Below are 13,699 nucleotides of genomic sequence, written 5' to 3'. Positions count from 1 at the left end.
AACATGAAACGCAATGTTCACACTCCAATGTCTGTCACACTCTAAACGCATTTAATTCCAAAAGCATTTTATTCAAAAGCATACATACTAGTATGAAAGCAGTTAATGTCTTTGTACAGCGATCATGTAATAAATAAATACATAAATAAAATACAAAATGGCATCACACCTTCTTAGTACAGTATGGTAAGGCAGGGAAGTTAGAAGAATGTGCTCTTTGTAATGATAGGTACTAATAGTTTGGTTCAGCCTGGCTAACTGCTTGGAGGCATTTGGCTATGTGATCTCTAGCTACCAGAATGCATCGTCAATAACCGTAGTGCTATTATGTTTTCACATGAGTGACATCCTTTCATATTGACTGAATATCATGGCCATCGAAAATCGCCATGATATTAAAAAAAATAACATTTGTACATACTCTCCTCTGAAAAAGTACCTCAAAAATATACTAGACTTGGGACTATTCAGTCTTTATCGCTGAAGCGTTATTGCACGATAGCATTATAAAGATCATTTCCGATTGAGCTGACAGAGACAAACGTTTACAGTGAATGCAGTCTCCGCTAATGCGGGAACATTGCCTTTAAATTTCAATCGCACTTTAACGTTGAACTTCCGCAACACGGATTGAATAGAGCCCTTGACTTTTACCCTAATAAGAAACAAGAACTATCACTTGTATAAGTTGTTCTATTGTACGCAATTCTTATAAGTCTGTCTTGTTCCATGACACCATGACTTGACATAAAACTGTGAACCACCAAGCCCTGAACTTCTGACCCCTCAACAATGGGGCACCTGGTTAAGGTTTGTGGGGGTCAATGGGAGGTTAGGTGTAGAACAGTCATATTTTGGCGTCCAGCATCTCCAGGAAGAGTTTGTGCATGGGCACGTGGCCCTCCAGGTGGAGTCTGCAGAAGGTGTCCACGGCACGGTTGGCAGTCTGCCGGAGCAGGGGAAGGGTCATGAGAAGCTTGCCTGCCCGGTGGAGCTCTGCTGGGTGCTGGGAGCTCTCGAACTCCTGCAGGGCTTCATGGAGTCCGTCCTGGAACCGCTGCACTGCCTCCACACTCTCCAGGTTCTCTGCATCTGAGCGGGGAGAGACAAGGTCAAGCGAGGCCTGTGGGTGTTTGGGTGTGGGTGGAATCGGGTGTTAAACCTCCCCTTGTTTCGGCATGACAGCATGTCAGATCCCATTGTCCACCTCATTTGTTTCTCCATTGAGGGCTAGTGGACGAGCCAAGGTTAAGTTGCATGCGGCCAACCCTCATTTTTCCTGAAAGGACTGTAAATGTAAAAACAAAAGCTCCCTCTGATCCTTCTAGCCACCTCAGGCGGTGTGACTGCCCCGGAGTGTCAGGCTAACGCAGCCAGACTCGCCGAATGGATTTCTGAATTCCTGTGATAATTTGCGGGGCGGATGGATTTATTGATTAGGGCTGAGGGCAGAAGCAGCCTTCTCACTTGGATATTGATCAGTTTTCACTTGCTGGGGTCTGGGGAACAACAGCGGGGAGGGGAGGGGTGAGAAAAGTGGGTGTTGGAGAACAGATTTGGCAGAGACCTAGACCTCCCCCCTCTCTGTCATGGTGGTCTGAAAAGTGGCAGTTTATACAGAGGTGATTGAATAACTATTATTCAACTGAAATGCATAGATTTTTTTGTTGTCGAACAAAAGTATGTAGTATAACATGGGTTCACAGAATGACCCCTAACAAACAAAATACAACGTTAGTCATATCAAATTATTAATAGTAGTTAAAACATGTAATTTAAGTGGAGGGCTGATACTGACTTGGGTAATGCTGTGAGAATGTCATTGCTAAAATACGTGACCTGGGAGGGACGTTTGCCAATATGGGGGGGGGGGCTAGCCACTCATTTATTCCCTGACAGCTAGCAGCTTTTCAAGTCATTGACCATCATTTAACAGGCTTGCACTGCTAGGGGACCTGACCCTGGAGCAAAAGTGTGTTCAAGGACACACCCCGAGGGAAAGGCACTGTGGATCCCACTTAGGGGCTTTATTCAGTCAATATCGCCGAAGCGTTAAAGATTGTGCGATAGAAATGTAAAGGTAATTGAGCCGACATATGCAGCGCTTACCGTGAATACAGTCTCAGCTAACGCGGGAACATGACCTTTAAATTTCAATCACGCTGCAACGCTGAACTTCCACGATACGGATTGAATAGAGCCCTAACTCTCCCCACAGGTCTTGAAGGAGTGACTATGTAGGGCTGCCCGAGGACGGTGTCGTAGATTTAAAGCTGAATTTAACACAATTAATTATTGTACGGAGTAGCCAGGCAGGTTAGACAGTAGCATATCTTTTTGGTAGTTCTGCCACTCTTATAATGCTTTCTAAGAGGGATTGTACAGTGGCTTGTGAAAGTATTCACCCCCTTGGCATTTTTCTTATTTTGTTGCCTTACAACCTGGAATTAAAATAGATTTTGGGGGAGTTTGTATCATTTGATTTACACAACATACCTACCACTTTGAAGATGCAAATTTTTTTTTTTTGCGAAACAAACAAGAACTAAGACAAAAAAATAGAAAACTTGAGTGTGCAAACTATTTACCCCCCAGAGTCAATATTTTGTAGAGCCACCTTTTGCAGCAATTACAGCTGCAAGTCTCTTGGGGTATGTCTCTATAAGCTTGGCACATCTAGCCACTGGGATTTTTGCCCATTCTTCAAGTCAAAACTGCTCCAGCTCCTTCAAATTGGATGGGTTCCGCTGGTGTACAGCAATATTTAAGGCATACCACAGATTCTCAATTGGATTGAGGTCTGGGCTTTGATTAGGCTATTCCAAGACATTTAAATGTTTCCCCTTAAACCACTCGAGTGTTGCTTAAGCAGTATGCTTAGGGTCATTGTCCTGCTGGAAGGTGAACCTCCATCCCAGTCTCAAATCTCTGGAAGGCTGAAACAGGTTTCCCTCAAGAATTTCCCTGTATTTAGCGCCATCCATCATTCCTTAAATTCTGACCAGTTCCCAGTCCCTACCGATGAAAAACATCCCCACAGCATGATGCTGCCACCACAATGCTTCGCTGTGTGGATGGTGTTCTCGGGGTGATGAGAGGTGTTGAGTTTGCGACAAAGCATTTTTCTTGATGGCCAAAAAGCTCAATTTAGTCTCATCTGACCAGAGAACCTTCTTCCATATGTTTGGGGAATCTCCCGCATGCCTTTTGGCGAACACCAAACATGTTTGCTTATTTTTTCTTTAAGCAATGGCTTTTTTCTGGCCACTCTTCCGTAAAGCCCAGCTCTGTGGAGTGTACAGCTTAGTGGTCCTATGGACAGATACTCCAATCTCTGCTGTGGAGCTTGCAGCTCCTTCAGGGTTATCTTTGGTCTCTTTGTTGCCTCTGATTAATTCCCTCCTTGCCTGGTCCTTGAGTTTTGGTGGGTGGCCCTCTCTTGGCAGGTTTGTTGTGGTGCCATATTCTTTCCATTTTTTCATAATGGATTTAATGGTGCTCCGTGGGATGTTCAAAGTTTCAGATTTTTATTATAACCCAACTCTGATCTGTACTTCTCCACAACTTTGTCTCTGACCTGTTTGAAGAGCTCATTGGTCTTGGTGCCGCTTGCTTGGTGGTGCCCCTTGCATAGTGGTGTTGCAGACTCTGGGACCTTTCAGAACAGGTGTATATATACTTAAATCATGTGACACTTACATTGCCCACAGGTGGACTTTAACTAATTATTTAACTAATTATGTGACTTCTGAAGGTAATTGGTTGCACCAGATCTTTTTTAGGGGCTTCATAGCTAAGGGGTGAATACATAATTTTACTTCACCAATTTGGACTATTTTGTGTATGTCCATTACATAAAATCCAAATAAAAATCCATTTAAATTACAGGTTGTAATGCAACAAAATTGTAAAAACGCCAAGGGGGATGAATTATTTTGCATGGCGCTGTACAAGGTTACAGCTACACCACCGGTCCAAAGTTTTAGAACACCTACTCATTCAAGGGTTTTTTATTTGACTATTTTCTAAATTGTAGAATAATAGTTTAGACATCAAAACTATGAAATAATACATGTGGAATCATGTAGTAAACAATAAAAAGTGTTAAACAAATCAAAATATATTTGATATTTGAGATTCTTCAAATAGCCACCCTTTGCCTTGATGACAGCTTTGCACACTCTTGGCATTCTCTCAACCCGCTTCACCTGGAATGCTTTTCCAACAGTCTTGAAGGAGTTCCCACATATGCTGAGCACTTGTTGGCTACTTTTTCTTCACTCTGCGGTCCAACTCATCCCAAACCATTTCAATTAGGTTGAGTTCGTGGGATTGTGGAGGCCAGGTCATCTGATGCAGCACTGCAGCACTCCATCACTCTCCTTCTTGGTCAAATAGCCCTTACTCAGCCTGGAGGTGTGTTGGCTCATTGTCCTGTTGAAAAACAAATGATAGTTCCGCTAAGACCAAACCAGATGGGATGGCGTATCGCTGCAGATTGTTGTGGTAGCCATGCCGGTTAAGTGTGCCTTGAATTCTATTCAAATCACAGACATTGTCACAAGCAAAGCACCCACACACCATCACACCTCCTCCTCCATGCTTTATGGTGGGAAATACACATGCAGAGATCATCCATTCAGCCACACCGTGTCTCACAAAGAAACAGTGGTTGGAGCGAAAAATCTCCAATTTGGACTCCAGACCAAATGACAAATTTCCACTGGTCTAATGTCCATTGCTCGTTTTTCTTGGCCCAAGCAAGTTTCTTATTATTATTGGTGTCCTTTAGTAGTGTTTTCTTTGCAGCAATTCGACCATGAAGGCCTGATTCATACAGTCTCCTCTGAACAGTTGATGTTGAGATGTGTCTGTTACTTGAACTCTGTGAAGCATTTATTTGTGCTGCAATTTCTGAGGCTGGTAACTCTAATGAACTTATCCTCTGCAGCAGAGTTAACTGTGGGTCTTCCTTTCCTCTGGCGGGCCTCATGAGAGCCAGTTTCATCATAGCGCTTGATGGTTTTAGCGACTGCACTTGAAGAAACGTTAAAGTTCTTGACATTTTCCGTATTGACTGACCTTCATGTCTTGAAGTAATGATGGATTGTCGTTTGTCTTTGCTTATTAGAGCTGTTCTTGCCATAAAATGGACTTGGTGTTTTACCAAATAGAGCTATCTTCTGTACCCCCCCCTACCTTGTCACAATACAACTGATCACGAGCTCAAACGCATTCATTAAGAAGGAAAGAAATTCCATAAATTAACTTTTAACAAGGCACACCTGTTAATTGGAATGCATTCCAGGTGACTACTTCATGAAGCTGGTTGAGAGAATGCTATGAGTGTGCAAAGCTGTCATCAAGACAAAGGGTGGCTATTTATTTAACACTTTTTTGGTTACTACATGATTCCATATGTGTTATTTCATAGTTTTGATGTCATCACTATTATTCTACAATGTAGAAAATAGTAAAAATAATGAAAATCACTTGAATGAGTAGGTGTTCTAAAACTTTTGACCGGTAGTGTACGTCTCTTGAGTCTGCTCTGTCACAGCTGACAACACCAAACTACTGACAACAGATATCCAGTGCATGCCATGCAGTTAGTACCTGAGTTGGCGAGGGCCATAGCCTTGAGAGTGACCACCTCCTCTTGGCTCAGGTTCATCTGCTGGTACTTGGTGGTCAGCTGTCTCAGGGCGGTGTAGAGGTCAGAGAGTCCGGCCGCTCTGCACTGGGCCTGGTCCAGACGCAGGTTCCCAGCAAACACCAGCTCATCCCCATAGCCCAGAGACTGAGACACCACTGACAAGACCAGTGTCTCCATCCAACCACTCTGCAGCAGGGCCATCTGGTCCACCAATGAAAGGGCAGAGAAGCCTAGAAGAACAAATATGGAAACGTAATACTCCATAAGTTCTCACAGTATAAACAGTTGACTTTGTCCATTTGTCCCAGTGTAAAATGGCATGGCATAGTATTTTTTTATTTAACCTTTATTTAAGGGACTCATGCATATTTAACATGACATACAAGAGTAACAGAAGTGGGTACCTGGGATATGCTTTGCCCAGCCAATCATGACCAGTAGTTCCCTGTTTAGGAGGTCACACAGCGTCAGCAGGGCTTTAAGGTTGACGTCATTGGTTGAGTTGTCAGGCGTGGCACACAGGGGGGCTGGCTCTGTCAACAGGAGCTGGGAGATCACTTTGTTTCCTGAAAGAGGTCAAAGAGATATATTAGTAATGTACTCTATTGTACTCCCCGTTTGTGACTGACACGGCTCTTATTGGAGTGTGTGAGTGTTGCACGACAGAGGGTACACACCGTTGGACTTGACGGGGTGTGTGTCTGGGGCCTTCATATAAAGAGAGAGACCAGAGTCCCCCCTTCTCTTGTACTTCTGACGTCCTCCTCTTACTCGGTCCATGCGAACACCTGTAGTGACACAAACACAATTATCAGTGATCATCATGTTTCTTCATTGATTGATCCTCAATCCCCATGTCAGGAACAGACAATGGAAGGTGCACAGTGGTAATAGATAGAGCCATGGCTACATGGAACTCTATTCCACATCAGGTAACTGATGCAAGCATTAGAATCAGTTTAAAAAAACAGATACAAATACACCTTATGGAACAGGTGTGAAGAGACACACACACACAGGCCCAGACACATGCTTACACATACACATGAGAAGACACGCACTCTACACAAACATACACATGGGTTTTGTATTGTAGATATGTGGTAGTTGAGTAGTGGCCTGAGGGAAATGTAACGTCATGTAATATTTTAAATTGAATATAACTGCCTTAATGTTGCTGGACCCCAGCTAATTGGGATCCTTAATAAATACAAATACAGAAAGAGGTTGAGTAATTAGAAACTCTACTTCAGGCTGTATGTGTTCTGTGGGCCTGTGTGCTTAAGCATGACCATTTATTGAGCCCAGTGATTCCATTGAGATGAGTTGGTCATCAAGTCTCACCTTCCTTCATCATGCCGGCACGCAGGCACTTCTGGAAGCGGCACGCTTGGCACGACTTCCTACGACGCTTGGTGATCTCACAATCGTTCATCACAGGGCAGCTGTAATCAATGTTACCTGGAAACACAGAAGGCGCAGCTCGGTTTACAACCCGCCCTCGATACTTGAGGTTACCAGTCAGCAAGGCCAATGTCGCAATAATGTAATCCAAAAGGTGATACTGCATTTTACAGTATCTTTCTTACAGTGCATTCTTGATGCTTAACTTTTCAGTCAGCCTAAAGGTCAAATTGTCATGCTGTAAAACAACGTGTGTGTTTAGGGGGTGTGACACCATGGCTTACCCTTGCCATATGGTGGTTTACTGAGTTTCACTGTCTGTGGCACCATGAAAAAAGTCAATTGCCTCTGTGTTTCGCTGGCACCCTGAGCTTTCACACAGCAATCAATAGAAGCCCAGACAAAATACAGATATTGATTGGTTATTTCACACTGAGCCTAACTCCCACCACAAGTGTTATAACGTTTGGCCTCACACAAGACAAAAAGGGATTTAATAGAGTATTGACTAATTTCTCCCACCCATCTATACCCAGACAAGCGAGTCTGGATCTGGGGGTGATCTAGGGGCCAAGCGCCCTCAATCAATGAGCTTCCCCCTAAACCCTCCCCTGTCCCCTGGACAAGAGGCTCTGAGATTAGGGCATCCAAATCACAGCTCCGAATTTTTAACAGGAGATTGGCACCTCTTCAGATTGCTATTCACAAGAAATTAAAATGTGTTGTGTGGTGTCATAGGCACAATAAATAACACATTTATCTGCATTTTTATACTTTGAGATGGCCACTGTTGCTAAAAGAACGTATTATGAAAATCCACTTTTGATAATTGAGAATAAAATAATTAGATAAAATAATTTTCATTTAACTTTAAGCATACTTGAAATTAGGCACATAGTAAAATATTGCTGAAAATCAGTCATTAACGCATCAGGCGTCACTAGATCAATATCATGCCTCAGTTATTTTGGAACATTTGAGCAGAGAATAATCCTCTCTAGTTTCAGAGAGCAAAAATCCAATATTTCGGATTCTATTAAGAAATCAGATATCTATGGCAAGACGCATCATTCACCCAAGTTTCGTCAAAATCGGCCCAGTGCTGTCTGAGATAGGCCTATCGCGTGTGACGAACGTACGAACGGACCGAGACAGATCCACAGATTTCATCGTGGGGGACAATAAATAATTTCTGGGGCCATCAACCAATATGGAGCACATTGAGTCTTCACACAAAAATCAATCCCATAGCTGAGTCTGCGGCTGACATAACTATTGGAAATCTGTGTATGCTGCAATCAGCCTCATTTGCGCTTCCCCCTCTAATAGATTATTGATTATTTTATTAATTAAAATCGAGCCAAGAACTTCGTCATGTCCTAAATGTATCCCACGTGCACGCAACACACACCATCACAGACGGCTTGATTTGATGTTCTATCAGTTTTTTTTCCAAAAACGTATACACTTTTGTTTACCTTGAATTGTTCTCTTGAAGAAAGCCTTGCATGCCTCACACGACGCTACTCCGTAGTGATATCCTGAAGCGAAGTCGCCACAAACTAGGCACAGCCTTTTAGGTCCAGAGCGCAGAGACGATAGGTAGTCACATTTGAGGATGGAGTCAACGTGCTCCGACCAAAATGTAGCTGCGCCGCTAGTGTCCGGTGCTGCGCTGACAACGCTGCCGCTGCTGCTCGAACTCGGGGACTCCGGGTCCATCGAGTGACCCTGTGAGAATAAACTGTATCCACTGCTATCCGAGCTTGGACTGAATGGTGTGGTGCTGTCCAGGGCGAAGGTAGGGCTGGGGGGATCCGTCTTGATACATGTATCATCTGGGGAAGGAGCGTCGTCGGTGTTTGAGGAGGCCAACAGGCTGATGGCACAATTGAAATGATCATGACAAAAATATAATCTCACTGAAATAACACCATATTATTGACTCTGCGAGCTGCTACAATAACAGTGTGGCATGCAGACCACAAGACTGTCTGCCACCTCAAGGACCACCACCTCTATTCATGTTCCCAATGGAGGAAATCAACTTTTGCACTTATTCTACAGACAATTAATAATAACTTTAAAAAAACTAAATTAAGCCTTATCTAATGCTTTAATTAAAATAAACACAAATGAACAGCACACAATTGATGGCAATCAGATGAATGACAAAGAAAACGTATCTATGATATGAATGGCAAAAGAATTACATAAATCTCAATAATTCTTACTGGTTGTGCTGGCTGAGAAAATTGACGTTTTCACTCAGGCAAAAACCCTTTAGATCCATATCAAGGAAGAAAGTCTCAAGGAGATTTGTTAAAGCAGTAATAGTATTCTAGTATCCTGGTTTGGGAGCAAACGGTAGAGAGATAGTGACAGAGGGAGGACTCTGAGACAAGAGACAAAGTTATAGCTGCAGGTTTATTTAGCTGAAGTCCTGTGTCATTAGAAAGGGGCGGGGCCTGGAGGACTAATCCCGACAAGCACTGGAACGTTTGTTGAGGGTTTCATTCTCTTCTCACTTCTATTGTGTTGAGCATACATGTTTACATATTACACAAAAGATAACATTTATACATGATACACTAGTCAAGGTATGAACAAGATTTGTTAAAATAGGATTTTCACTGTTCCCTCTGTGTGACAAAGTGTTATCAAAGTGAGGTGATAAGATGGCACGTTATTGCTTATGATGGAACACCATGCACTATGTCTGTTGGTTTTGCTCAGTTGTCATTAAATGCATTTTACTAGTCTTTTTTTCCCATTACTCGTCTGTGTTCCAGACTCCTCCCTCCCTCATCTCTGTCATTGTGGGACCAGGATTTCCCTCTTATGCTGTTTGGTGTAAACAGAGAAAGCACTCAGACCAGACTCACGGACACGGCATCCTCTTTGCTTCCAGGTATTTGTTGTTCCTCGCAGCAAAGTCTCACTTTTGAAAGCTAGAAATTGCATATTGGTAACAGTAGTATTCTAGTTCCTGAACCAAAATGCATCACTATTACTGAAGTATGTTAATTAAGATTTTCCAGTCTCACATAGCCTCACATAGGCCTTTTTTTTCTTTGAAGTCTGTTTGCATGGTTAACCTGTGAAAGTCAGGCAGGGGTAATTAGAACAGACCGGAAAACCAAGGGATAGAATTAGACTAGATAAAGGGAGGGGAGGGAGGGAGTGGAAAGAGAGAGGGGACTCTTACTTGGAACTGGTCAGTAGGTCAGGTACATGTACAGGACAGAGCTTACAGCTGGTGAGGGGAGGGGGTGATGAGGTAGGAGGGTTAGGGTGGCTAGAGGGTGAGGATTAGGAGCCATCCATTGCCAGTGCATTGGCAGGGGTGCTGAAGCAGCACTTTTGGACAACCCTGATTTTTGAAAACCCTGTGAGGAGCTAGAATATCCAAATCCAGTCATCAGACACCTAAGCCCCGTTTATACCTGGTGTTAACATGGGTCCTTTGTCCTGATCTTCTCTGCGTTCTGATTGTGCGCACATTTCCAGAAATGTGTCTACACATGGTATTAAAATGTTTCTGTTATCCTTCTACTGTGTCTGCATTGTGACCACATTTCCCGGTCCCTTTTATGCAAGCTATTTCACAGCTATTCTTTCAAAAATAATATGTATTTATTTATTGTAAGAAACATATTGATGTAATTGATGTAATCATTCATTCAATGGGCAAAATAATTATAATTTAAATTGTTTCTATGTCCAGATCTGTCTACACTTGTAAGATATTCAGACACAACGTGTGTCTGACTACCTCTGGAGGTGGGCAGGATGATCTGATCACAATCAGATTACAATGAGTCCTTTTGATGCTCTACACCTGTCCAAAAATGTGGGCACAATCAGCACGTGGAAAAGATCAGGACAAAGAACGCAAGTTAGAGCTTCTTCACCTGAATTACTGGTATTAGCTGGATCCCAATAAGTGAGCCATTGCGGTCATCATCACTTTGAATTATGTCCACTGTTGTGTCCACAAAATAATGATCAAAAAAAGAAAAATAATGGAACTTATAGGAAAAGATGAAGCAATATATTAGACATTATTTAACCAATACAATACGAAATCATATTTTGGTGGATATTCCAAACAAATATGATTTTGGCCAGTTCCCTGATATATTTACACATGGTATTCCACCATCTCCAAATTATTTGTGATGAAAGGTTCCCACAGTAGACCACTGATGCAGTTTCTCTTTTGGCACACATTCCCTGCCCTTGTCATCCCCCAGCTGTGAAATGTATTACAGCACAGCAGCACACTGACCCGGTTCTGACCACAGTAGGCCCCCAGTACAGGGAGATAGGATTACTGTCTAGTCTGACACTTCTCTTATTCCTCCTCAGCCCTAATCCAACAACGGCTGCATCAGCAAGATGCCCCCACCCCTCTCCCCACACACACACACACACACACACAGAGAGACTCAGTTGACCCTGTTAACACAAACAGCACCATCAGTGCAAGTGGGTGAAATCAAGTGATACTGTAGCTCCCTGGGAGTTTACTGAGGCCTGGGACCAGTTTTCATGCTCTGTCACAGTACAGGTCAATGGTACAGACAGGACTGAACTCTCTCTCTCTCTCTGTGTGATGGAGCCAGCGGAACATGAGCCTACTATTAGCTCATCTGGTCCCTGATTCCATATCATTACATTGTAACAGGCTGAAAGTCCGCTTACAAAACTGTAATAATACTAATGCCTGTTTATAAGGTACTCTTACTGCTTTAATAGAGGCTCCATAGTGACTACATGTTTTAAGGCTGAGTGATATACACTGAGTGTACAAAAAATAAGAACACCTGCTCTTTCCATGACATAGATTGACCAGGTGAATCCAGTTGAAAGCTACGATCCCTTATTGATGTCACTTGTTAAATCCCCATCAGTAAGAGTAAATGAAGGGGAGGAGACAGGTTAAATAAGGACTTTTAAGCCTCGAGGCAATTGAGACATGGATTGTGTATGTGTGCCATTCAGAGGGTGAATGGGCAAGACAGCACATTTAAGTGCCTCGAACAGGGTATGGTATTAGTTGCCAGGCGCAATGCTTTGTTTCAAGAACTGCAATGCTGCTGGGTTTTTCCCCGTTCAACAGTTTCACTTGTGTATCAAGAATGGTCCACCACCCAAAGGACATCCAGCCAACTTCTCACAACTGTGGGCATTGGAGTCAACATGGGCCAGCATCCCTGTGGAACGCTTTCAACAGCTTGTAGAGTCCACGCCCCGACTAATTGAGGCGGAAGGGGGGTTCCTAATGTTTGGTATACTCAGTGTAATTGTAGACCAACTCAAGTGGGCTATATTTGTAATACACAACAGATAAACAACAACAAAGTAACAGCAAATTTGGTTGTGGCTGGTTATTGGTAAACACAATAATAATGAGGCAGTACAATTACTCTGAAGCTGCCACTTACAGTATCTGCCAGCAAGTGGTAAGTGTTAACACCGGTCTTCCAGTCCTTTGGGCCAGATTCGGGGTAGGGATAAGGAGAGAGAACAGACAGAAAAAGCAGATATTCCGCTAGCACTGGCAATCCGCAAGAGATAATTAAGTACGAAGTGAACCTCTTTAATCAGCTTTGTAGTGTGTGGTGGAGAAGGATTGGCCTATAAAATAGATTAGACATGGGATCCTTATAAACACTACTGGGAATTAGGGTTAGAGTAGCAGGTAAATGGATTAGAGGCCTAGCCACAGACCATGAGTGAGAGAGGTGGAAACTGCTGTTATGACAGTGCAAGATAGGGACAGTGATAATGATGCTAATCAAAATTAGCCTGGCGACCCACACTCCGGCTAAACACTACTTCTCCGCAATGAGTCTGGATCTGAGTACCTCTGCGACCCTTCACCAAATGGGAACACATTCTGATTGGTCCAGAAACCAATAGGTTGAGCCAAAGCTAGAACACATGCGGCGGTTTCAAAATTCGTCATTGGCATTTGATACTCTGATTGGTTAGAGACGATCCAATCGCTGATGGCTTTATTTTCTACAACGCCCCTTGTGCACCTTGTCACCACAAAGTAGTGGGGCAAAAAAGTATTTAGTTGGCTACCAATTGTGCAAGTTCTCCCACTTAAGTGTGACTGTTTGAGGTTGTGGACAGGTGTCTTTTATATAACGAGTGGAGGACAGAGGAGCCTCTTAAAGAAGAAGTTACAGGTCTGTGAGAGCCAGAAATCTTGCTTGTTTGTAGGTGACCAAATACTTATTTTCCACCATAATTTGCAAATAAATTCATTAAAAATCCATCAATGTGATTTTCTGGATTTTTTTCTCTCATTGTGTCTGTCATAGTTGAAGTGTACCTATGATGAAAATTACAGGCCTCTCTCATCTTTTTAAGTGATAGAACTTGCACAATTGGTGGCTGACTAAATACTTTTTTGCCCCACTGTATGTAGTGAACGACAGAACAGCGGAATAATTTAGTTTGAGTCGTCAAGCTAAATCAAAATAGTGTGTTATACCTACACCACTGGTTTATTCCCAATACTAAACCAGCTTCCAATATGTTACTACTTTATAACAACTACCTTGTAAAGTACAAGTGTATACGATGAATGTGTGTACACAATGAATGAGATCCAAAAGCCAC

General features: G+C 42.9%; 1 protein-coding gene across 1 annotated transcript; it reads right to left on the bottom strand.

Moving 5' to 3' along the window:
• Nucleotides 1-28: 28 nt before the first annotated feature.
• On the bottom strand, nucleotides 29-9,441 carry LOC129821919 (estrogen-related receptor gamma-like). The gene is made up of 7 exons (XM_055879659.1): nucleotides 9,295-9,441; nucleotides 8,539-8,939; nucleotides 7,001-7,117; nucleotides 6,334-6,444; nucleotides 6,061-6,222; nucleotides 5,617-5,886; nucleotides 29-1,092 (listed from the first exon to the last, which is right to left on the bottom strand). Exons 1-7 carry the CDS (start codon nucleotides 9,351-9,353, stop codon nucleotides 848-850), a joined length of 1,365 nt encoding a protein of 454 aa, XP_055735634.1. The 5' UTR covers nucleotides 9,354-9,441; the 3' UTR covers nucleotides 29-847.
• Between the last annotated feature and the right edge of the window lie 4,258 nt (nucleotides 9,442-13,699).

Source organism: Salvelinus fontinalis, chromosome 24 (assembly GCF_029448725.1).
Source record: "Salvelinus fontinalis isolate EN_2023a chromosome 24, ASM2944872v1, whole genome shotgun sequence".
In the NCBI taxonomy this organism is placed as follows: Eukaryota; Metazoa; Chordata; class Actinopteri; order Salmoniformes; family Salmonidae; genus Salvelinus; species Salvelinus fontinalis.
This window is presented reverse-complemented; position numbering and strand designations above follow the sequence as displayed.

Coding starts and splice junctions, on each gene's coding strand:
- LOC129821919 (XM_055879659.1), bottom strand. CDS start 9,353: ATGGATCTAAAGGGTTTTTGCCTGAGTGAAAACGTCAATTTTCTCAGC. Junction 5,887..6,060: donor CTGGGCAAAGCATATCCCAG/GTACCCACTTCT, acceptor TTGTTCTTCTAG/GCTTCTCTGCCCTTTCATTG. Junction 1,093..5,616: donor TATGGCCCTCGCCAACTCAG/GTACTAACTGCA, acceptor CTCCCCGCTCAG/ATGCAGAGAACCTGGAGAGT.